This window comes from Sus scrofa, chromosome 4 (genome assembly GCF_054392235.1).
Source record: "Sus scrofa isolate SSC_HxYL_T2T_F1_AM1 chromosome 4, Sscrofa_HxYL_maternal_Yorkshire_Landrace_v2.0, whole genome shotgun sequence".
NCBI lineage: Eukaryota > Metazoa > Chordata > Mammalia > Artiodactyla > Suidae > Sus > Sus scrofa.
In genome coordinates, this window is record NC_139386.1 from 111,607,072 (window position 1) to 111,628,365 (window position 21,294).

Here is a 21,294-nt window from a genome sequence, read left to right on the forward strand (position 1 = left end):
GTAACAGGAAAGCCGAGGCCCCCTCCCTTCCTAGCTTCTCGCCCTGGCTGTCCCAGCTCTCCAAAGCCGCGGGCCCGGAACCCCGGAACCCAGATGGAGAACTCCGGCTCGGGATTAGGGATTCGGATCCAGCCTGGTCCAGTGCCCTGGCCTATCGCCCTCAGGGCAAGTGGAGAGACACGAAAGGGACCGGGAGAGACAGAATCCCCCCTGCCCCCTCCCGTGAGACTCTGCGGGGTCCCCGCGGAAAGCGGGCTCCAGGGACGCGGTGCCCTAAGGGCCTCAGTTTCCCTCGCGTCTTTCCACTCGCCCAGCGGGCGATCTGCCAGGGGAGGGGTCCATGGGGCGAGCAGCAGACCAAGGACATCCCGGCTGAGGAAGTAAACTCATCTCTTGGCCGGTGTCGAGGTCCCGGGGTCCGCCGGTCGGTCTGTCCGTCAGTGTATCTGTTCTCTCGGGGAAGGCGGCCCGAGAGCCCCTGGGTCTCTCGGGGAGAAACTTGGGTCTGCGGCTGGCACGAGGTCTTTGTGTCCGGGTGTCTCCGGCTGCCGGCGGCTTTCTGCGTCTCGGCGGGGGGCGGGGGGGCGGCGGGGGGCGGGGTGGGGGAGGGTGTCGCCGCGTCCTCCCGCCCACCCCCCGCCCCTATAACTCGCTCCCTCGGTCTCCCTCTGACTCACTCGGACTCGGGGGCCGGTGCGCGACTGAGCCGCTGCCTCTCGCCGACTTTGCCAAGCGGGCGCCTCCTGCCCGAACGGCGCGGACCCTGCGCCGGACGCAGCCCCAGGCGGCCGCCGAGCCCAGGCGGGAGCCCGAGCCGAGCCGAGCCCGCCGGAGCCGGTGAGTCCCGAGCCCGAGCCCCGCGGGGCCGGGGCCCGGCGCACAGCTGCGGCGTCTCCCGGGAATCGCGACAGCTGGAATGGCGTGTCGCGCCCTGGCGGCCGGAGCCGCGGGAGGGTGGGTGGCGTGGCAGCCGGCCGGCCGCGGGTATTTACCTGCGGCACCGGCGCCGCGCGGCCGCGCTCGCCCGCTGCAGCCGGGCTTCTTTGTCCGGATCCCGACGTCTGGAGGGTCCTGGGCGGGAGGGGCACCAGGTCGCGTTCCCTCCGGGGGGAAGAGGCTGGAGGCAGTGCGAAGCCTCGAGAGAATGCGGAGTGGAGGTGGGGAGATCCTGCGGGGACCGAGACGCCCGGGTTCCTTGGGCTCCGCAGACTCCAGCCCTCCTGGTACCCCGACCCTGACCTCAGCGGCGCTGGGCCTAAAGGTACGCGGGGGTCGCCCCGCGGCTGCGCACCATCCGCGCGGGAAAGCGAGGAGGGGGCCGCTGGAGGCGGGAATTTCGTCTCCCTGCGCTTCTCCTGGGACCAGAAGCGGGGACGGATGCCGCGGTTTGGGGAGGAGGTACAGGTGGGGTAAGCTCCCCTGGGGCCGCAGGTTCCAGGGCCCTGTTTTCACTTGAGGTTAAAGGTCGAACATAGAGAGAGGTCCTGGGTTAGGAACGGGCCTCGAGGATAGGGGAGAGGAAGCGGGGGAGTGGGCCCGTGGGAGGCTTGTGTGTGTGAGGGGGCTGTGTCCAGCCTTGGGTGGGTGGAGCCCACTTTGGCCGTGTGTGAGTTGTAGGGGGCGCTGCTCTCTCTTTCTCCCTCTCTCTGGCTCTGGCCTGTTTAATCAATGGGTCGATTACTGCAGCAGATGGGATTGAGGTTAGACATGCAGAAGAACTTTTAGAGGGTGGTACAATGATGGAGGTTCGAGAGGTTGATTCTTCTTGAAGAACCTCAGAATGTATTAGGCCCAGCTGGCATTATTAGACTTTGGTTCTCTGGTGCCATCACCTCCTGCACCACCCAACTCCCTGTACCCAACAGACACAAAACGTTTCCCGAGTCAGGGGCTTTCTTCCTGCCTGCCTCCCCAGCTCCCTTCCATCTCTTCCTCCAATGATTCATCTCCAGGGGATTCTGACCCCTCAGACCCTAAAGCGGCTAATTCAAGGTGAGAGCACACCTGTCGAGTTCCACCTGGGATGGAGGCTGTTCCTCCTGTTCAGGGGAGAAATGCCGTTAGGGGCGGGGGGCACGGCACTGGCATATGTGTTGTGGCACATCCCGATGCAGGGCGATACTAGTGTTCTGACTCCAGAGGGAGGCCTCATAGTCTGGAATGGTGGGTAGCTGGATGGCCAGGCTGGGGGTGAGAGAAGGCTGAGAAGTAAGAGCCCCAAGGCCCAGAAGAATCAGTATGCCTTCCCCGCAGGCTGCTTCAGAAAGCAAGCTTGAGTTGTCAGCCCTGGGGAACTTTAACTTTGGCTGCTGAGTCACAAGCCTCAGGAAGCCCGGGGACCAAGCTGGGGGGCTGAAACGGATGGAGCAGGCAGAAGGAGACCCTTGATTGAAGGAGAAGAAAGAGACTGGTCGGGCATGGCTTTGGAATTGCGGGGGTTGGAGGGGTTCAGTGAGCAGGGGGTCTGGGGGAGATGCTGTGGAATTTGGGACCAGGTCCCCAAGTGCCCTCCCTTCCAGCCAACTCCCTGCATCTCAGAGCCACTGTCTGGGTCCAGATTCTCCAGTCAGAGAAATGCTGCATCTTTTCATTTGCAGTTTCATGAAAAATGCAAGTGACTAGAGCATGCCCAGTTTCCTTTACCCATTGAGTGTTTTTCCCCCTGCCTTCCTCCTTCCCTAAGTCTCAAGCTTATGGGATTTCTAGTAACACCCTGAGAGTCAACCACCGAGATTCAGACTCTACTGTCATTTACCGGGACCCTCCTATACACCAAGGTCTGTGCTAGGAATTGCCCAGGAAATCTCAGCCAGACCCTGACGGGGGAACATCTCTACACAAACTGTCCAAGCTAAAAGCAAGTCCCATCTTTCTTTAAAAACTCTAAAAGTGAAGGGTCTGCTTTCCTTCCTAATACCCACCCCTACCTCCTTCAGTGGATACTGGCAGGCCGTTCTCCACCTTTCTTTGTGTCATTTGTCTTATGGAGATGAATGTACTTTTTACGTGGCCAAGTTGCAGAGTGTTAGGTCTGGGGAGCATGGGTTCTAGTAGCATAGTTCTCAAGGTAGTAAGCAGAGGCACAGTGTTGTTCCAGAAAGTGCAGGAATCTATTGGAGAGCCTGAGCTGCCCTGCCCCTCCCAGGCTGGCAGCCAGGAATGGTTATTCTTTGGCTTACCTATGACCATGGGATGTATGTGATGTTCGTTCACTTTCCCAATGACTCTGGAGAGGTTCTGTGATTCAGCCTCCTGGCTTTGAGGTTGGCCTTTCGCAGCGCTGATAATATTTTTCCTGCTTGTGATGCCAAGTGAAATACACAGCATTTCATCAAAACACAAGCGTCCTGCTTCTATAACTGAAGAGTCAGCCACTCCCTCACTCCTTGATGGAAGGAAGGAATTCTGCAGACTTTGCCTTCCTTGGGGGAAGGTGCAATGCACAATCCTTCTGAACCCATGATGATGGTATTTGGATGCTGTGATGTGTCTTGTGCATTGGGATTCCTGAACCAGGGTCCAGTATCTAGGAGTTGCAGAGCCTTTGGCTTTAGAGGTCTAGAAGTTCTGTGTGGGGACTTCAGGAGTCGGGGGAGGTAGATCCGGAATGCTGCATCCCTCTGAGCTCTGTGCAGAAGATGTGTGCTCTTCTGACTAGTCTAACATGATCCCACCAACAGACTGTGGGTATAACGTGTGACTACCAATAATTAGGACTCAGACGGAGGCATCTGGATCAGGCCAGGTTTCTTTAGGTCTGTGTAGGGCTCTCTGGAGTAGGGGGACGCAGGGTAAGAGAAAGTCCTGACCCAGCCAGGTGGCGCCTCTGCTGGTCCAGCTTTGGAGGAGAAGCCTCTAAAAACCGAAGGGCTCAGCCACCCTCAGGAAATGAAAGCAGAGGGGCTGAAAGTAGAAGTTAGCCTGGCATCCAGCTCTGGGCGCTCCGGGTGTGTTGCTACCCGCTCCCTCCCTTCTCTCTACTGGGGGCGGTGGGTAGCACTGAACTTTTTCTCCTCCGTGAGGACCCAGGCAGACCTCTCTTCTCACTAGTTGCAGGTATGAACTGGGTGAGGGAGGCAGAGGGAGAAGGATCTGGCTTTCTGTCTGCCTCTCCCCGCATCACCCCAGCCTTGACTGCCCCATTCGGAGGGGCCACGCGCCTGACCAATCGGGCAGAGAGGTACAGTTACCATTTGCCAAAAAAATAATACTAATAATTGCTAAATTAATGTCAATGCTCTGTTAGCCGTAACACTCCACATTAGTCTCCAATTTATCCCTGAGTCCCCTAATGATGGTGGAAACGGGGCCCAGTCATAAAGCTTGGTGCGGCCGTAATTAGCCCAGCATTGTCTCTCCTCATCACAGCTTTTCCGAGAGCATTAATTCCTTCTCTGTTTGGACTCTGCTAATTATCCCCATCGGTAGTTCGGCCTGGATCTCTGAAAGAAGGAAAGGAAGCAAAGGCTTTCTGCTCCCCCTCCCCACAACCTGAATTTTAATTACACCAGGTTCTCCTAATACATTTACAAGCCACAGCAGAGTTTATTATTAATGGAAGAAGACTGTGAGCCTCAGAACAGAATAGCCCCTGCTGCCCCAACACACACACACTCAGGTATTTCTCAGGTACATCTCTGGATGGACCTTTTCCGGGGGCCAGTGGTTATTTGCTGGGTGGCTATAGTGTCTGCACTTTCCAGGGAAGAAGAAAGAGATGGGGCATGAGCAGGCTGGTCCCAAGCCTAGTCCCCAAAGTTCTGTCCGGGTTCAGAGGGTCCGGCCAAAGGGTAGTGATGCCTTCCGCCCTCTCCCAATTAGAGTGAAGAAATGCCTCCCCAGCTTCTCTGCCCAGCTGTCGCCTCTGCAGTTCCCTCAGAGGCGTCCCGACCCCTGGCTCAAGAGGTCTGGCTCAAGAGCCTAGGCTTTGGCATCAGGAAGGCCCAGATTCGGATCCCAGCTCTGCACAAGTTACTTTCTTAACATCTCTAAGTTTAGTTAATTTATCTTTGAGGAGCTCCCACTGTGACACAATGGGATGTGCAGCGTCCTGGGAGCCCTGGAACATGGGTTCAACCCCTGGTCTAGCACAGCGGGTTAAGGATCCGGTGTTGCCACAGCTGTGGCTTAGTTCAAGGCTGTGGCTCAGATCTGATCCCTGGCCGGGGAGCTCCATATGCCACGGCGTGGCCAAAAAAAAAAACACACACACACAAACATTATCTTTGAGAAGTGAATATTAATTTTTTAGGGAGGATGTAAAGAGTAAATGAGGGAGTTCCCGTTGTGGCTCAGCAGAAAACGAATCTGACTAGTATCTATGAGGACGCAAGTTCAATCCCTGGCCTCACTCAGTGGGTTAAGGATCGGGCGTTGCTGTGACTGTGGTGCAGGTCGCAGATGCGGCTCGCGTCTGACATCGCTTGGTTGTGGCGTAGGCCAGCAGCTACAGCTCTAATTTGACCCCTAGCCTGGGGACCTCTCCATATGCCTCACATATGGCCCTAAAAAAAAAAAAAAAAAAAAAATGAGTAAATGAAAGTAAATGAGATAATATAAGGGGCACTGTGCCCACTATAGAAATAAACAACTAATATTACTAGTATTAATGGTTCTGTCTAGAGTCTTTTCCTTTCCTGGGCTAGACACTGTTCCTTCCAGGCTTTGAGTTTCTTGCTATCTGGTCTCTGGGTTGTGCTGGTCTATGTCTCTGTGTCTGAATGGGAGCCCCTTGGCCGATGTAGCACCTGCCCAGCAGCGCCTGCCCAACAGAGCCGGGCACTGCCTGTTTCTGAGGTCCATCAGCAGCCCAGGCCTGGAAGCCAGGCTTCTCCAGCTCTGGGAGCAGCCAGGAAAATGGTCCTTTCTTTTCACTTCCTCTCCCCAGTTTATCTTTTCAATTACAGTCTGTGAGCGAGAATGCCTGTTACTATTACAAAGTAGATCTTCCCAACATGGAAACCCATTAGAAAAGTGGGAACAATAGCAAGCGATAAGAACTGCTGATAAATCCTAACACTATGGGTGGAGAGAAGGGGAGGGGACACTGGGACACCAGGGCTCTATCTCTGGAGAAAGACGTGTCAGTGGGGAGATAAGAAAAGCCCTGCATTGCTAATTAATAGCCTACCGTTTTCCAGAGGGAGAAGGAGGCCATGAGCCATCACCCCCGCCAGACAGTCTCACTTAAGGTGACAAGCAAGTGCTGCCCTGATGGCATTCAGGGGGATCTTAACTTCCCAGGAGAGAAGGGGCCTGAGGTCTTTCAGACGCTTTGCCCTCTGGTCCTGGGTCCTCCTTCCTTGTTTGAGATGGCCAAGCTTTGGGCCCGTTCAGTACCCGGGAAACAATGATCCTCCAATAAAAACAAAAACCAGGGAGAAATAATAGCAGCTTACTTTTGGGAGCATGCAGGCACTGTGCTCAAAGCCTTAGATTATTTAATATTTGCAATGATTGTGTGAGGGAGGGATAATTAGAATCCCCATTAAGTAAAAGAGGACACCAAGGCTTGGAGAAGTGAAGTTACTTGCTCAAGATCATACATTTAGAAATGCGGATGGATTCTGGCACTGGTGCTCAGCTGAGATGTGTGCCTGGTGTCCGAGCACCCAGTGAGGTCCATTTCCCCAGCCAAGGCTAGAAGCCAGGTGCCCTGCACAGCGCCGGGCCACTGGGTATTTCCGAAGCCAACTTCCATGCCTGTTTGCTCTCCTAGAGGCAGCTGGGTACTTGGCCAGTATGGTTTCCCAAATCAGGTGCCCGCTGAATACTGCTCTCCTCTGATGCCTGAGTGCAAAAGTTTCACACCGGATATTAAATTACAGACTTCTTTTCCCCAATTTCCAAGAAAACTTTGCAAAAGCATAGCATGTTCTCAATTGTACATTTTTCTTCCCCAAATTTCTTCTTATTCCTTTGGAGCTTGCTCCTATTCACCAGCTGGCTGGTGACGGTAATGACAAAACAACTGAACAAGCAGCAAGCAAATGAGTATTGACAGAGAAACTTGGAGAGTGAGATCTTTGATACAGCACACAGTATGTCTTGAGGTACTGGGAGCTCTACCTACCTATGACATAGTTATATTATGTCTACTAGTAAGATTGCCCCTGGTTTTAGGTCTACTAGTAAGATTGCCCCTGGTTTTAGGTCTACCAGTAAGATTGCCCCTGGTTTTAGGTCTACCAGTAAGATTGCCCCTGGTTTTAGGTCTACCAGTAAGATTGCCTCTGGTTTATAAAGTTAAAGCTGTTTATTAATGTCCATGGTTTGCACGTGTTCTGCCCACGAAACAAATTTCAAAACTAGGGGATGTTCAAAACAAAACTGGGCTGAACTAGCTAAGCCTAGTAGACATAGCTAGTATTTACTAGAAGGTTCACTACCTTCTAGGCATTGTCCTTAGCCCTTCTGATATACTCGATCTCATTTCAATCCCACAACGACCCTCCGAGGTAGATCCTATCACTATCCCCATTTTACAGACGAGGAAAAGCAGCCTGAGAGAGATGAAAAGTCACAGTTTGAAACCAGTAGAGATGGACATTGAAGGAGCCCAGTCTGACTCCAGGGCAAGGCCTCTTTCTCTCCAGGCTGAAGAGAAATTAAAGAAGGAAAAAGAGGGAGGAAGAATACGAATACAAACAAAGTTCTTTCTCTCTTTCAGTGCTGTGCTAAGGGCTTTCTCCCTTCCTAGAGGCTCACCTCTCTCTTGTCACGAAGCTAGTGTCTGGCATAAACATGAAGGGCACTGGGTCAGGATTTAAAAGGTGGCTGAGCTGCCCATCAAATCTCTATTCGCTTCACAGGGTTGAAGTTCAAAAAAGACATGAATGAGACCTCCCTGTGCTGTGGGTGCAGCCCTAGAAAAGACAAAAAGACCCCCCCCAGAAAAAGACATGAGTGAGAATAAGGCTTCAAAGGCTGCCTGTGCCCCTGGATTTACACTAGGGCAACACATCCTGGTGGGTTGGCCCCGGTGGGTAGGAAGGCCCATACTGCAGGTCATCGGGGCCTTTTTTTTTGTTTTTTGTCTTTTTGCCATTTCTTGGGCCATTCCCTCGGCATGTGGAGGTTCCCAGGCTAGGGGTCCAATCGGAGCTGTAGCGGCCGGCCTACGCCAGAGCCATAGCAACATGGGATCCGAGCCATGTCTGCAACCTACACCACAGCTCACGGCAACGCCGGATCCTTAACCCACGGAGCGAGGGCAGGGATCGAACCCGCAACTTCATGGTTCCTAGTCGGATTCGTTAACCACTGCGCCACGACGTGAACTCCCATCGGGGCCTTTGGACAGCCCTGGGCCATCCAGGAGCCTCAGTGTACCTTCAGCCAGGCTCTTCGGGCTGGCCGAGTTCAAGGGCACAGGTCGTGATTTTAGAGGGGCTAACTCCCGTCCAGTCATGCCCACCCAGGCCTCATTCTGCTCTTCCCAGCCTGGCTCACCACCTTGCTCCCCCGTGGGAGTGAACCCACCCAGCATCAGGGCGTAGTTCTCCTTGCATGGCCTCTCTGTGAGATCCCCTGGAAGAAGATTTTCCAGGAGAGGAAGGGGCCCCTAGTCTTACCCAGCCAGTATTGAGTGCTGGGTGCTGAGTCCTGATAATCCATACCTCCGCCTTCCCTAATCACAGCTCCCAGGGAACCGGAGCCGGGGGTCACGTGGAGACGCATTCAAAATAGCAACCACACCGAGGAAAAATTGATTCCTCCACCTCTCTTTTCATTTATGAATTCATTTTTTTTTTTTCAGGCTGAACATTCAAATGCACTCTCTGCTCTCTGGATTCCCCCCCATTTCTCCCCCTTTCTCATTAAAATTCTAATTATTACCAGAGCAAGTAAGAGGTATGATCAAAGGAAAGCAAAACCCTAGAAATACCTTTTGTTTTCAGGTGATTCATAGTGCAGAGAAGGCACCCGGAACAGCTGTCATGGAACAGATGTGAAGGGCCTAGAGACGGCTGGTTACGTAGAAGAAAGACGGGTGTATCTGCAGTAGCGCTCCTGGTGGACCCTGGGGTCTAGGTGGGGGCTAAAGAGATGGTCTCGGAACCATTTAGATCAGGAGCTCCTAAGAGCAACATTTATTTTGATCTAAGACCTCCAATCTGCATGTATTTGTTCCCACATTCTATACACATACACGGGGCGAGGCGGGTGGGTGGTGTTGACCTGAACGGTCTGGGTTGTATCTCAGTCCAAACACTTAGGAGCTGTGTGACCCTGGGCAAATCTATTGAACCCCCGGTTTCCTCATCTGCGAGATGAGGATAATCATCTTACCTATGTCACTGGAGACTACGAAACGAGCGAATACCTAAAAAGCCCTTTGTACCTAGGACGCAGTCATGTTCAATTCCTTGACTACATCCAATAACCAAATGCTATCATTCCCATCACTATCAACCTGTATATTATACGTTTGATTTCTTCTTTTTAAGACAATGAACGAATATTCAAGCAATCTGATCATGTTTCCTCTTGGATTGCCAGGATACATGCACGCCAGGATTGGAGACCTTTAGACGTTAACTTAGAAGCAGCTTTCCTGGTCCCTGCCAGTCTCTGGCTGACTCACCTCAGTTCCTGTGCTGGGAAAGGCTCCTGTGTCTCTGTGCAGGGGCCTGGGGGCTGGGCTAGGTGGCTAAGGACTTGAGGATCCTGTGCTCTTACTCCCTATTCCTGAAGGTGGTACCCTACAGCCAGTGCGGTCAGGGGCAGTGCTGGCTCCCCAGAGAGGGTGGCTGATGTCTCAGCCTCCTTCTCAGATCCCTCTGGAGGGACCGCTTTCCCAGGGGCCTGTGTGCTGTGGGAATATGTGTGATCCCCGCCCAGGAGGGACCAGGCATTTCTGTACTCTCAGCCTAGTTTAGCACCTGGAACGTGGCAAGTGCTCAGTCCATGTTGGTTGAGAGATAATGACAGCTGTTTTATGTGCTGTTGATGGATTGATTGATTCACCCATTCATTCTCATGCACCAGTTTCTGTACTGAGCCCTGAGTCAGATAAATACAAAAGCCACAGGGTTATAGTAGCCTACAGTTTAACCAGGGACAGTCTGCGACAGTAAAACAAGCCCCGAGTAGGGCAGTGGACATCTAGATCCTGGTCCAGGGTCTGTCTGACCTGTGACCGCCCGCCCCTCACCCCCCTGCCCAGGCAAGTCCCTTCTCTGGACCACAGCTCCCATCTGCAAAAGCACAGCCTGATCTCAGTACTTGGGGGTCATTTCTCACCTTAAATCCCAAGAGTCTTAAAGCATTGGGACAGGACAGTCGAGAGGCCTGCAGGGGCCAGGCAGATAACAGGGAGTGCAGCTGCTGAGCAGCCACCCTTCCCAAGGGCATCACCAGTTCCCACCATGTAGGAGCACGGGTCCAGATGCCAGGTCCTTAGGCCTTTCCCAGAGAAGCCAGGAATCTGTGTGATGACGACAATGGTGATGATGGGATTGCTCAATTTCCCAAGCATCGTGCAAGCCAAACAAGACTCTTCTGCTGGCTTTGTCTACTCGTGACCTTTGTGCAAACCCACTGGTTCAAGGCCTTCTGACCTCTCACAGTAAGAGCAGCCCTTGGCTCAAAGGCTCACTCCTAAGGGTGGGGTGGAGGCCTCGTTCACAGCTCACCTGGGGTAATGGGCAGCCTGCTGGGGCAGAGGAGGGCTGGAGGTGGGACAGTGAACACTCCCCTCTGGAGCAGCCATCACATTCAAAAATACCTGCTTTGGAGTTCCCATCGTGGCTCAGGGGAAACAAATGTGACGAGCATCCATGAGGATGCAAGTTTGATCCCTGGCCTCGCTCAGTGGGTTAAGGATCTGGCATTGCCGTGAGCTGCAGTGTAGGTTGCAGACATGGTTCGGACCTGGCGTTGCTGTGGCTGTGGTGTATGCCCTAGCCTGGGAACTTCCATATGCTGCGTGTGCGCCTCCCCCCTCCCCCCCCCAAAAAAAACGCTTTCCAGCTAAGCTCTCACATAGCCACAGGAATGGAAAAAATGGCTATCGGAATCATTTGTATTTATCCTTGAAGTTAAACTGTGTGGCTCGGGCTCCCATTCAATACAAGTGTTTATTGAGCCTACTGTGTGCAAAGCTCTGGGCGTGCAGAAGATGCAGTTGATCTAATCCCCACTCTCGAGATTACGCCCTATCTCATTCACCTCAAGTCAATCCAGTAACTATATATTAGTTCCTGGTGGGTGCGGGGTAAGGGGAGAGGACGAGGGAGCCCAGCCTCGGGTCCCCAAGGTCTTGCAGCCTGTGGAGGAAGAGAGCTGTGTACAAAAACCGGCTCTGCTCTACTCCGGCCAGAGTAACGCTCTAATAGAAATTCAAACAGCATCCACATGTGAATGCTTCACGAATTTGCACATTTGCTTAGGCTGCTATTTCAATTACTTTCCCTTCCCCATGCACTTGCCCGCGGGGAGCCGGGGAGGAGGCCCAGGTGCTCCCCAGGCTGGTGGGGGGTGGGGGGAGCCGGAGCCAGAGCCGGAGGGGACGTGGCTGCAGCTATTTCCCAAGGTGGACCGTTACCCCTACAACCGTCCCCCCCTCTGCGTGGGCAGCTTTCTCATGACCACTCTTTTCTCTTCTTCCGTCTCTGTCCCTTCTGTGTGGCCCCTCTTGGAACACCCTTCCCCGCGTCTCCCCGCCTCTGTCTGTCTCTGTCCCCTCCCTGCCTGGCTGAGGGCAGGCCCCTCTGTCAGCCTCCTGGCAGTGGTAGTTATTGTGTGTGGCGTGGCCCTGGTGGCAGTTTTTCTCTTTCTCTTTTGGAAGCTGTGCTGGACGCCCTGGAGGAACAAGGAGGCCTCCAGCCCCTCCTCTGCTAACCCCTCCCCCGAGGCCCTCCCGAGCCCCAGCGCCAGGGGCAGCATGGCAGACAAGCTGAAGGACCCCAGCAGCCTCGGCTTCCTAGAGGCAGCCGTCAAGATCAGCCACACGTCCCCAGATATTCCGGCCGAGGTGCAGATGTCCGTCAAGGAGCACATCATGCGTCACACGCGGCTGCAGCGACAGACCACAGAGCCAGCGTCATCCACCAGGTGAGCGGGGGACCCTCCCTTCCCTGCGCTGACCTTCCTGTAGCCAAAGCAGGAATTGAGATTCCAGCCCAGAAATAACCGCACGTGCGCTTTGGCGGGAGATCACGGCAGAGGACGAGCTCCCCCGCGGGGGACCAGCTAGAAAGGGGGCCCCAGGGGTGACCTTGGGCGAGGGAAACTTTGAGGTGGGGGGCTGTGCAGGTGGGCAGCCCCGGGATGTGGGTGGGGGGCAGGGGTCGGCTGGTGTGGAGGGAAGGAAGGACTTCCGGCAGAGGCGCAGAAGTTCTCGGTGGGTCTGGGCTGTGGCAGTACAGCCTCTCGAAGGAACCGCAGTGCGTGGGAGATGGAGCAGGACAGTCCTAACATTGTGCGTTCCCCGCACGACAGCGACTGTACGGACGGCATTCTTTAACTGAAAAAACAAAATGACAGCAAAAAACAAGAACCGCGTAATGACAAAAAACCTACTCTAAATTCAAACAACACTTTAAAAAGATGTGGTACACCCAGGTATTAGGCATTGTATTTAGGAGAAACCTGGGGTTCTTGTGGATTCCTGGGTCCCTGGAAGGCTTCCTCAGGCTCCCAGGGGACCAGCCAAAGGGAAGCAGGCCTGGGCTTCGGATCGTAAGCCAGAAATGATGAAAGTGTGGGGTCACGTTTACAGAGTTTACGGTTTGATCTCAGGCAAGGTGCTCATCTTTCCTAAGCCTCACTTTTCCCGACTGCAAAATAGGCCGAATGACTCTCATGAGGTTGCCGTGAGGAGCCAGTGAAAGAATCCCTGTGATAATAAGCACTAACCATGGGTCACTTATTATATACCCGGCCCTCTTCTAAGGACTTCAGGTATATTGATTCGTTTCACTCCCCCCTCAGCAATCCTATGCAATTGCTACTTTTATTATTCTCATCTTACAGCACAGACAGGCTGTCCAGGTCACAGAGCTAGAAAGTGGCAGAGCCCAGATTAACCTGGCTAAGCATGAACTACGGTGGCGGTGATGGTCCTTCCCAGTGAGGGAGCTTACGGTTTCCTGGGGGAACCAGAGCCACGTCTACCAGGAAAGAAGCCTAGAAAGCAGGCAGCAGCAAGCGGGGGAATGATAATGATCGCCACGGCTAACAGTTACTGCCGCTTACTGTATACCAGGCCCCATTCCAACTGCTCTACATATGTTAAGACGTGCAGGCAAAGTGGGCGCAGAGGGAAAGAAGGTCACCGAGCGGGAGGAAGAGGGGGCCCCACGAGGGCTAGGATGAGCCAGGGCCCCGGGCCATGTCTGCCTGCAACCCCCTTACCCTGCGACCGCTCCTGCCCTCCGCCAGGCACACGTCCTTCAAGCGCCACCTGCCGCGGCAGATGCATGTCTCCAGCGTGGACTACGGCAACGAGCTGCCCCCCGCGGCCGAGCAGCCCACCAGCATTGGCCGCATCAAGCCCGAGCTCTACAAGCAGAAGTCCGTGGATGGGGACGATGCCAAATCCGAGGCCAAGAGCTGTGGGAAGATCAACTTCAGCCTGCGCTACGACTACGAGAACGAGACCCTGATCGTGCGCATCCTGAAGGCCTTCGACCTCCCTGCCAAGGACTTTTGCGGCAGCTCCGACCCTTACGTCAAGATCTACCTCCTGCCCGACCGCAAATGCAAGCTGCAGACCCGGGTGCACCGCAAGACCCTGAACCCCACCTTCGATGAGAACTTCCACTTCCCCGTGCCCTACGAGGAGCTGGCCGACCGCAAGCTGCACCTCAGCGTCTTCGACTTTGACCGCTTCTCCCGCCACGACATGATCGGGGAGGTCATCCTGGACAACCTCTTTGAGGCCTCCGACCTGTCCCGGGAAACCTCCATCTGGAAGGACATCCAGTACGCCACCAGCGTGAGTACAGCCCTGCCCCGGGGCTGCTTGAGGGTGTGCGGTTCTGGGTTCGCATGGGATGTGTCCCCACCCCGCTCCCCCCTCCAGACAAGGGGGCCTTTGCCCTGCAGGACAGGAAGGGGTCTCTGGAAACCGACGAACAGCCCCGTCCACCCTGGGGAAGCCCTTGCTGCTGTGCCCCAGGTTGTGGAGGGTAGGGGCAGCAGAGCCCCCATGGGGGGAGAAGGGAAGGGAATTTGCAGCGATCGCTTCTGATCACGTGTTCTGGGATGGGTCTCTCTACCTGCCACCTATAAAATAATGTACCTCGTGGAGTTTCCCTTGTGGCTCAGGGGTAACAAACCTGACTAGCATCCGTGAGGACAGTGTTCAATCGCTGGCCTCACTCTGGGTTAAGGATTCGGTGTTGCTGTGAGCTGTGGCACAGACATGGCTCAGATGCCCCATTGCTGTGGCTGTGGCGTAGACTGGCAACTGCAGCTCCTATTTGACCCCTACCCTTGGAACCTCCATATGCCTCAGGTGCAGCCCTAAAAAGACAAACAAAAGAGGAGTTCCCTTTGTGGCTCAGTGGTTAATGAATCTGACTAGGAACCATGAGGTTGCAGGTTTGATCCCTGGCCTCACTCAGTGGGTTAAGGATCCAGCGTTGCCTATGAGCCGTGGTGTAGGTCAAAGACACAGTTCGGATCCTGTGTTGCTGTGGCTCTGGCATAGGCCTTCGGTTACAGCTCCGATTAGACCCCTAGCTTGGGAAACACCATATGCCGTGGGACCGTCCGTAGAAAAGGCAAAAAGACAAAAATAAATAAAGAAAGAAAAACAAAACAAAACAAAACATGTCTTCAATGGTGGGTAAGGACTGGGCCAGGCAGCAGCATCTGCCAAGGTCACTGATGTGTCCTAGAAGCTTCATGCAGGCCCTCGGCAACAGGCTACATTAATCGAGCTGAACCAGGTTATGCTGTAGCAACAAACAATCCTAGGATCTGGTAGTTTAACTCAGCTGAGATTTAGTTCTTGTTCATGTTACACATGCTTGGCAGCTTGGCAGGAGTTCCATTCTACCTTGTTACCCAGGGGCCCAAGCCGACAGCGGCTCCATTTTGACCTACAGACACCAGGAGGAAGAGGAGGTGGCAAATCGTGCGCTATTTCTTAAAGCTTCCATGCAGACGCATGCCACGTCCAGCCACCTTTCATTAGCCAAAGCAAGACACATACAACTCCTAAAATCAAGGGGGCCGGGCACAGGGCTCCTATCACGTGCCCAGAAGGGAGACCAGAAGCACTTAATGACCGGCAGTGACCACCACGCAGTGCAGCTCCTGCCCGGGCCCAGCTGGAAGGTGGGGGGCCAGCCTAAAGGGAGACCTGGCTGATCCACGCATGGAAGCGGCGATTCTTGACTGTTCACGGTCCAGTGGAATTAACCAGGAAGTTTTTAGGGAGCTGGGGCTCAAGTTGGCTTTTAAGAGGGAGGACAGGTTTGGCAGAGAATTAAGAGGGCATCTCCAGGGCCCTTCTGCACAGTGTAGACAGCATTCTCCAGTCCCCCGAGTGGCTACTGAGGAAGCTGTGCAGCTGCACCTGGCAGGGGTAGGGGGCGTGCCTGTCTTGAAGCCCAGCCAGGCAGTTGAGAGCCCCGCAGGGGTGTTACCACCAAACACCCATGGCCCTGTGTCTGTGTCTTGAGCGCTGCGTGACTGGCTGAGTGTCTCCTGGGATATTTCTCGCACTATTTCTCTAGGTGTGGAGGTGACCCCCACCCCCCGCCCCGGTCTGCAGACCCCCCCTTTGGATGGTCAGTACTCAGTATCTCTGTGCTGCATCTGTAAGGAGAGAAGCTGGGGAAGTCAGCCCCACTCTGGTGGGAAAAGGGCGAGAGTCTTGATTTGTTCCAAGGGAGAAAGCTTGCTGGGCTCCGTTTCTGCTCCAGGGAACGTCTCTGGGACACCCCATCCTCCTGGCTGGTGCTGGCTTTGACCGGTCCAGTCCGATGTCCCAGTGTGTCCCCCACCTTTGCTTTCCTGAACCGTCATCCCCAAAACCAGCACAAGCAGCGGGGCTGGCAGACGGGGCAGGCTGGAACAGCAGCTGTGCGCCGACCCTAAGCCCAGGAGCTCTGCTCTATAAATCACTCTGAAGTTTACATCTGGTGCAGCTCTCCCCTTGTGGTCTCGGAAGGCAGCAGCTTCATTATGGTGACTATACAGGTAGAGAAAAGCAGCTCAATCTTCCCCGTCTGGAGGGGAGGCTCAGAAAGAGGGAGAGGTGCAAGCCAGGGGCTGGGGCAACGGGGCTCAACTCCAGCCCTCCGAGGAGCCTGTCTTCTCCTCTCCAGAGACCCCCCCCCTCTCCGCCGGCCCCCACCCAATCCTGTGACTTTAGCTCTGGGCATGATGCAAATCCTAGTCCTGGTGCAGGCAGTCCGTGCACAGGGGTGCTGTTCACCTGAACGCCAACATCCTACCTGCTGGAACTCTGTGGCTGTCCCTGCCCTTGTCCCACAGCCCCTCCCCCGCCCAGCTCCAGAAAAAGGCAGATTATCCAAAAGGAGCTGGACAAAGCGTCGCCGTGGTCATCATCCTTGCTCGGTACCCTTACAGCCCTGCTCCGGCTCCTTCCCTGCAGGACACTGTGCCAGGCGCTGGGGAGTGAGTGGGGAGTGAGGGGGGCTGGGGTAGAAGACACCCTCTCAAACCCAGCACGTTATAACCTGATTGCAGAGACAAGAATGTTCACGTGACAGCCAGCGAGGCAAAGTTGCAAATACTCAACGCTGTGTGCAATTCTGAGAGTTAGGACAGGAAGGTTTCCTGGGTGAGGGAGGAGAACTGAGCTGGGTGGGGAGGGACCGGGGCACATAACTCACTGGGCAGAGAGGAAGGGGAAGCATTCCAGCCAAGAGCAGGGGGAGTCCCGGCCCGGCCCGGGAATTGCTGAAGCCGGAGAGTGGGTCGCCTGCTCAGGCTGCACTGAACTTTCTGCCTGGTGAGGCCTCTGGGACCCTCCCATCCGCAGCCTCCCCGGCAGGCCGGCTCTCAGGGGCAGGCTCTTTATCCTGAGGTGAGGAATCAGGCGAAGGAAGGGAAAAGGAAATAAGAAAGCTGGTGCATTTACCTGCCTTTTTTGGTGCTGACTCTAAAACTGAAATTGTTTGGAGCCCAGAGAGGCCTGAGTCCCAGCGACGGGGAATGATGGAGCGCGCAGTGTATATGACATCCTGCAGCCAGTGCGGGGGGCGGGGGGGGGGGGTGCGCAACGCAGCCAGCTCTCACCTCGCCTGCACCAGAATCCTGCCAGATTCCCTTCCTAGAGCTGCATTTCAGCCTCCAGCTCCTCGGCCCCAAAGGCTGGTCCCTGAACACGCCCGGCATTCCTGCCTCTTGCTTGTGCTCCTAGGGCTTCCTCTGGCAGGTGCGCCTTTCCCCACCCCTGCCTGGCACAAACCAAACCTTTCAAAGCTTCCCCCAAGTCCTTCCGCTCTCACAGCAATTGCTCCTTCGGATTTGTTCTCTGGGTCCCTCAGTTACACGCCCAGCCGCAGTCTGTTTTGCAAGGCCCTCCCAACGGCTCAGGAACGGCTTGTGTCCCACATTTGACTCTCTCTTGTATTTTCCCTCGGGGCTGAGTGTGTCATTTTAGGCAAACATAAGAACTCTTATGCACATTCTTGTTAAATGACCAATGGCTTAGTTAATTCAAATACAAATATGTATTGATGCACAAGGAAAGGATTATTAGAGAAGCAATGGCAGTTGGGTGCAGTTAACCTGGGAAGGTTTCCTGGAGGAGAGAGTCAAGCGCTATTTTGAAAATGGGTAGAGCCAGGCGTGATGGGGAGAGACCCAGGCGGTGCATTCCTGCCAGAGGTATGGTTAGGGTGGATGGTTTGTGTCTGGAGTAACAAAGAGATTAACACCTGGATCCAATAGTCTGCACTGAAGTGGAGGGTCCGTGACCCACACTCGAGGTGTAAGGAGAGGTCCTGTGAGTAGGGAGCTCAGGAGGCTGCACTGAGGTCAGACGGGCCACGAATGTTGTCCCCTGGCTATTCCTCGCATTTGTATGGGAGAACCAGGTGCAGCCCTGGCAGCTGGAAGCAGGCAGGGCCCTGTTTGGGTCCCTGCCCCGGTGCTCAAGGTGGTGGCAAGTAGCAAAGCCTGGAGCATTTGTGTTGCTTGTTCACAGCCACTGACCATGGAGCTTCAAGGCTAGTGAAGCGGAGGATGCATTTTTGCTAATTGCAGATCTTAAGCCTCAAGGGACACGGGCTCCGGCACCCCCAGGTTGCTCTGGCGGGAAGCCTAGGCTGTAATGGAGCTAAGGTACCCCCCAACTGGAGGGTGAGAAGCAGGCAAAAGAGATGGACCAGGGCAGTCGGAGGCCTCTGCTGTTCCCTGGAATCAGGAAGTGCTGGCGTGGGAAGGAAATCACAGGAGTTCATCAAATGCACTCGGGCCCAGGCAGGGCTGCTTCTGAGGCCACCCCACTCTTGCCTGGCTTGACCAAGGTCCCCGGGGGGTCTCCTGGGCATTCCCAGCGGCTTGCCATTTTCTCTCTAACCAGAACTTTGATTGGCTGAAACCACCCTGCTCTTCCCTTCCCCCCCTCCAGCCCCCAGTCTCATTATTTCTATATAAAGCTGTAGATTTATCATTATAATAGAGCCGCCATCACCGGGCTTTGCTAACATCTCTGTAATCTTGTAGTTATTGCTACGGAGGCGCCTCAGACCCCACTGCACACAACTATTCCTGTCGCCATTCCAGCTCCTTCATGGAGGCTGTAATTGGGGCCATAAATATGTGTTGTGCTCGGTGGCATTAATGGACTCAGCCATCTTCCTGCCCTACCAGGTCCCTGCCAGGTCAGAGTGAGTGTGTGCATGTGTGTGGGTGTGTCTGTGTGTGTGTGTTGTTGGGGGTGACGGAGTGCTCTCTATATTCCATGGAGCCTGGATTCAAGAGTCTGCAGGGAGAAGGGGAGGCCTTATGAGGCAGAACAGTCTCTCCTCTAGCCTGGGAGTGAGCAGCAGACAAAGAGCTCAGGCTTTGGTGCCAGACAAACTTGTGCTGCATTCTCGCTTCTTCATTTTCTAACTCTGAGACCTTGGGGACATTATCTAAACTGTGCCTCAGTTTCAACATCAGTAAAATGGGGATAATATCGACACAGAGCACATAGCGGTATTACAGTAGTAAATTAAATTAAATACACAAGATGCCTAGGACTGCCTGTCACAGAGCAGCCTCCTGAGCCCCATTCTCACAGTGCCCTTCCTTTTCACTTGGCCTGTGGGTCACTACATGTACCACTCCCAGGCCTGATCCCCTACTTTGGCCCAGACCACCTATTCCGGATAGGTCATTTGTTATTCTTATTCCTCTTTTATTGATTTCTCTAGTTTATGTCTTGTCCCATCACCTGTTCTCTGTATGACTTTGGAAAAGTGACTTGCCCTCCCTGGACTGCAGTTTTCTCAGAAACCAGCTGCAAGGTTCTGAGATTCTTGGCTTCTCCTGTAGGGAGGCGCTTGGCTCTCTGGCTTTCAGAGCAGAGCCACCCAGTCCCGGGAATGTGGACTCCCAGGCAGAGGCCTAAAGCCCAGGTTCATAAGCCACTGTGCAGAATTTCCAGACATGTCTTCCTCCCTTCAGTGTCAGTGAGAATCAGTCCTGTCCTCAAGCCCCTGGGAAATGCCCTCCAGGGGGTTCCTGCCACAGGGTCCGCTGTCTCCCTCCTTTGCCCGCGGGGCAGTCTTGTGACCAGGCTTAACCCCCGCCCCCTTTCAGGTCCCCCGTTTACTGGTGATGAATATGCACGTTATTACTGGAGCTTCTCCCAGGAGCACAGCCACTTGATCATATTTCATCCTCACCATAAGGCTTATTATTGTGCCCTATATGTAACTAAGAAACAGAGGTGCCAGGTTAAGTGCCACCTGGTGCCACCCAGGCAGAACGTGGTAGAGAGCCAAGTCTCAAGCCCAGGCCTTCAGCAGAGCCTGCGTTCCGGCCCGGCCCCTCGCACGGAAGACAGACCCTGAAGCTGTGCAGCTCATCAGGGGATCCGCAGAGGCGCTGCTGTGCTCTCTGTGGCCTGCTTCGTTCCCCTCCCTGCAGGGGACACTCCTGGGCTGACACTTGGATTCCATTGCCATCTCCCCAGGGTTCCTCCTGTGGGCACTGAGGGTGACAGTCATTCCTCGGTCCTTCAACAAACACGTACTGAGTGTCAACGACGTGCTGTCCGTTCAATCACTGAGCACGTGTGGCAAAGAGGGAGCCCAGCTCCCAGCCCGTGGGGGGGCAGAGCATGCCCAGTGGCCCCCAAGCCCCTGACCCCCTCGCGCCCCGGGTACACTCTTGGGGACAGACCAGGTCAGGATGCTGGCCACATAATCCCGCAGGCTGCGGCACTGCAAGGCATGGGCACGAGTGTTGTGGAGAAAGAGAGGAAAGAAATCCACGTCAGATGAGACGGGTCTGGCAAAGTTTTAGAGAAGGAAAATTTGAGGCCAGGCTTTATGGCAGTGAAGGAGGAGAATGCTCGAGGAGGGAGGGGAGTGTTTCTCTGTTGTCTTTGGAAGGACCCAGAAAGAACTTCTCTCACATGTGATGGGTTCCTTTGTTTGTGCAGGAACTACCTTCGGGGTAGTTACCATGCAGCCGGCACCCGGCCAGCACCGGGAGTCCAAGAGTTGCAACGCAATCCTGTCCGCAAAGCCTCACAGCTTAACGGGGGAGGCCAGGAAAGCAGGCTCACCGTCCCGGGGCACACGCAGGGCCCAGCACACTGATGGAAGGCTGGCCTCCTGCAACGCAACCGCCTGCCTTGCCAGAAAAGAGTTAGTTGCCTCCTTTTCTTACACCCACATCCTTGAGTCCATGAAATCCCGAGGTAGCTCACAAAAGGCTTTTGCAAGCAGAGCCCCAGAATCCGCAACATTGATTCACTGTGACTCACTCAATCATCCTGGGATGGGGCCTCCCAGGGCTCCCTGACCAGCAGCTTGGGGCAGCACCGTCGGGTGCACACCTTGGATCTAGGGTCCCGGTTCTGTCCTGGCCAGGAGAGCAGCAGGAGCACGAAAGAAGCATCATGAACTGTCATCCACCCACCATGTCTTCAGTGGTCCCTGAGAACTTATTTGGGGTCCCCAAACACTGGATATTAAAGAGACACACATAGCCCTTGCTTTCAAGGAGTTTACAGTTGGGGTGGAGCTTCCAGAGCAAGTGAAAGTGTAATCAAAAGAACACAATTATTTCAGCTGCATGAAAAGGGAAAAGGGGGGAGAGGGAGGGGACTATTGAAGCTGGAAGAATGGGGGAGCGGGATGGGGG

At 54.7% G+C, this 21,294-nt stretch overlaps 2 protein-coding genes across 20 annotated transcripts in view; one reads left to right on the forward strand and one right to left on the reverse strand.

Moving 5' to 3' along the window:
* LOC110260341 (uncharacterized) overlaps positions 1–21,294 on the reverse strand; it is a 365,599-nt gene that overhangs the window by 236,341 nt on the left and 107,964 nt on the right. The window lies entirely within an intron of this gene.
* The window catches only part of SYT6 (synaptotagmin 6), a 63,219-nt gene that overhangs the window by 3,674 nt on the left and 38,251 nt on the right, over positions 1–21,294 (forward strand). For 7 of the 14 annotated variants that reach the window (XR_014844506.1, XR_014844510.1, XR_014844507.1 and 4 more), the window contains exons 1-3: positions 898–1,261; positions 11,792–12,057; positions 13,387–13,942. Coding sequence is in view for 4 of the 14 variants with exons in the window: in XM_021090021.2 (XP_020945680.2) it covers positions 917–1,261; positions 11,792–12,057; positions 13,387–13,942 (1,167 nt within the window). In the remaining 10 variants the exon portion in view is untranslated. Of the gene's footprint in view, positions 1–858; positions 1,262–11,708; positions 12,058–13,386; positions 13,943–21,294 lie in introns of those variants that run through there. The other 7 variants (XR_002343499.2, XR_014844513.1, XR_014844512.1 and 4 more) reach the window with 3 other exon arrangements.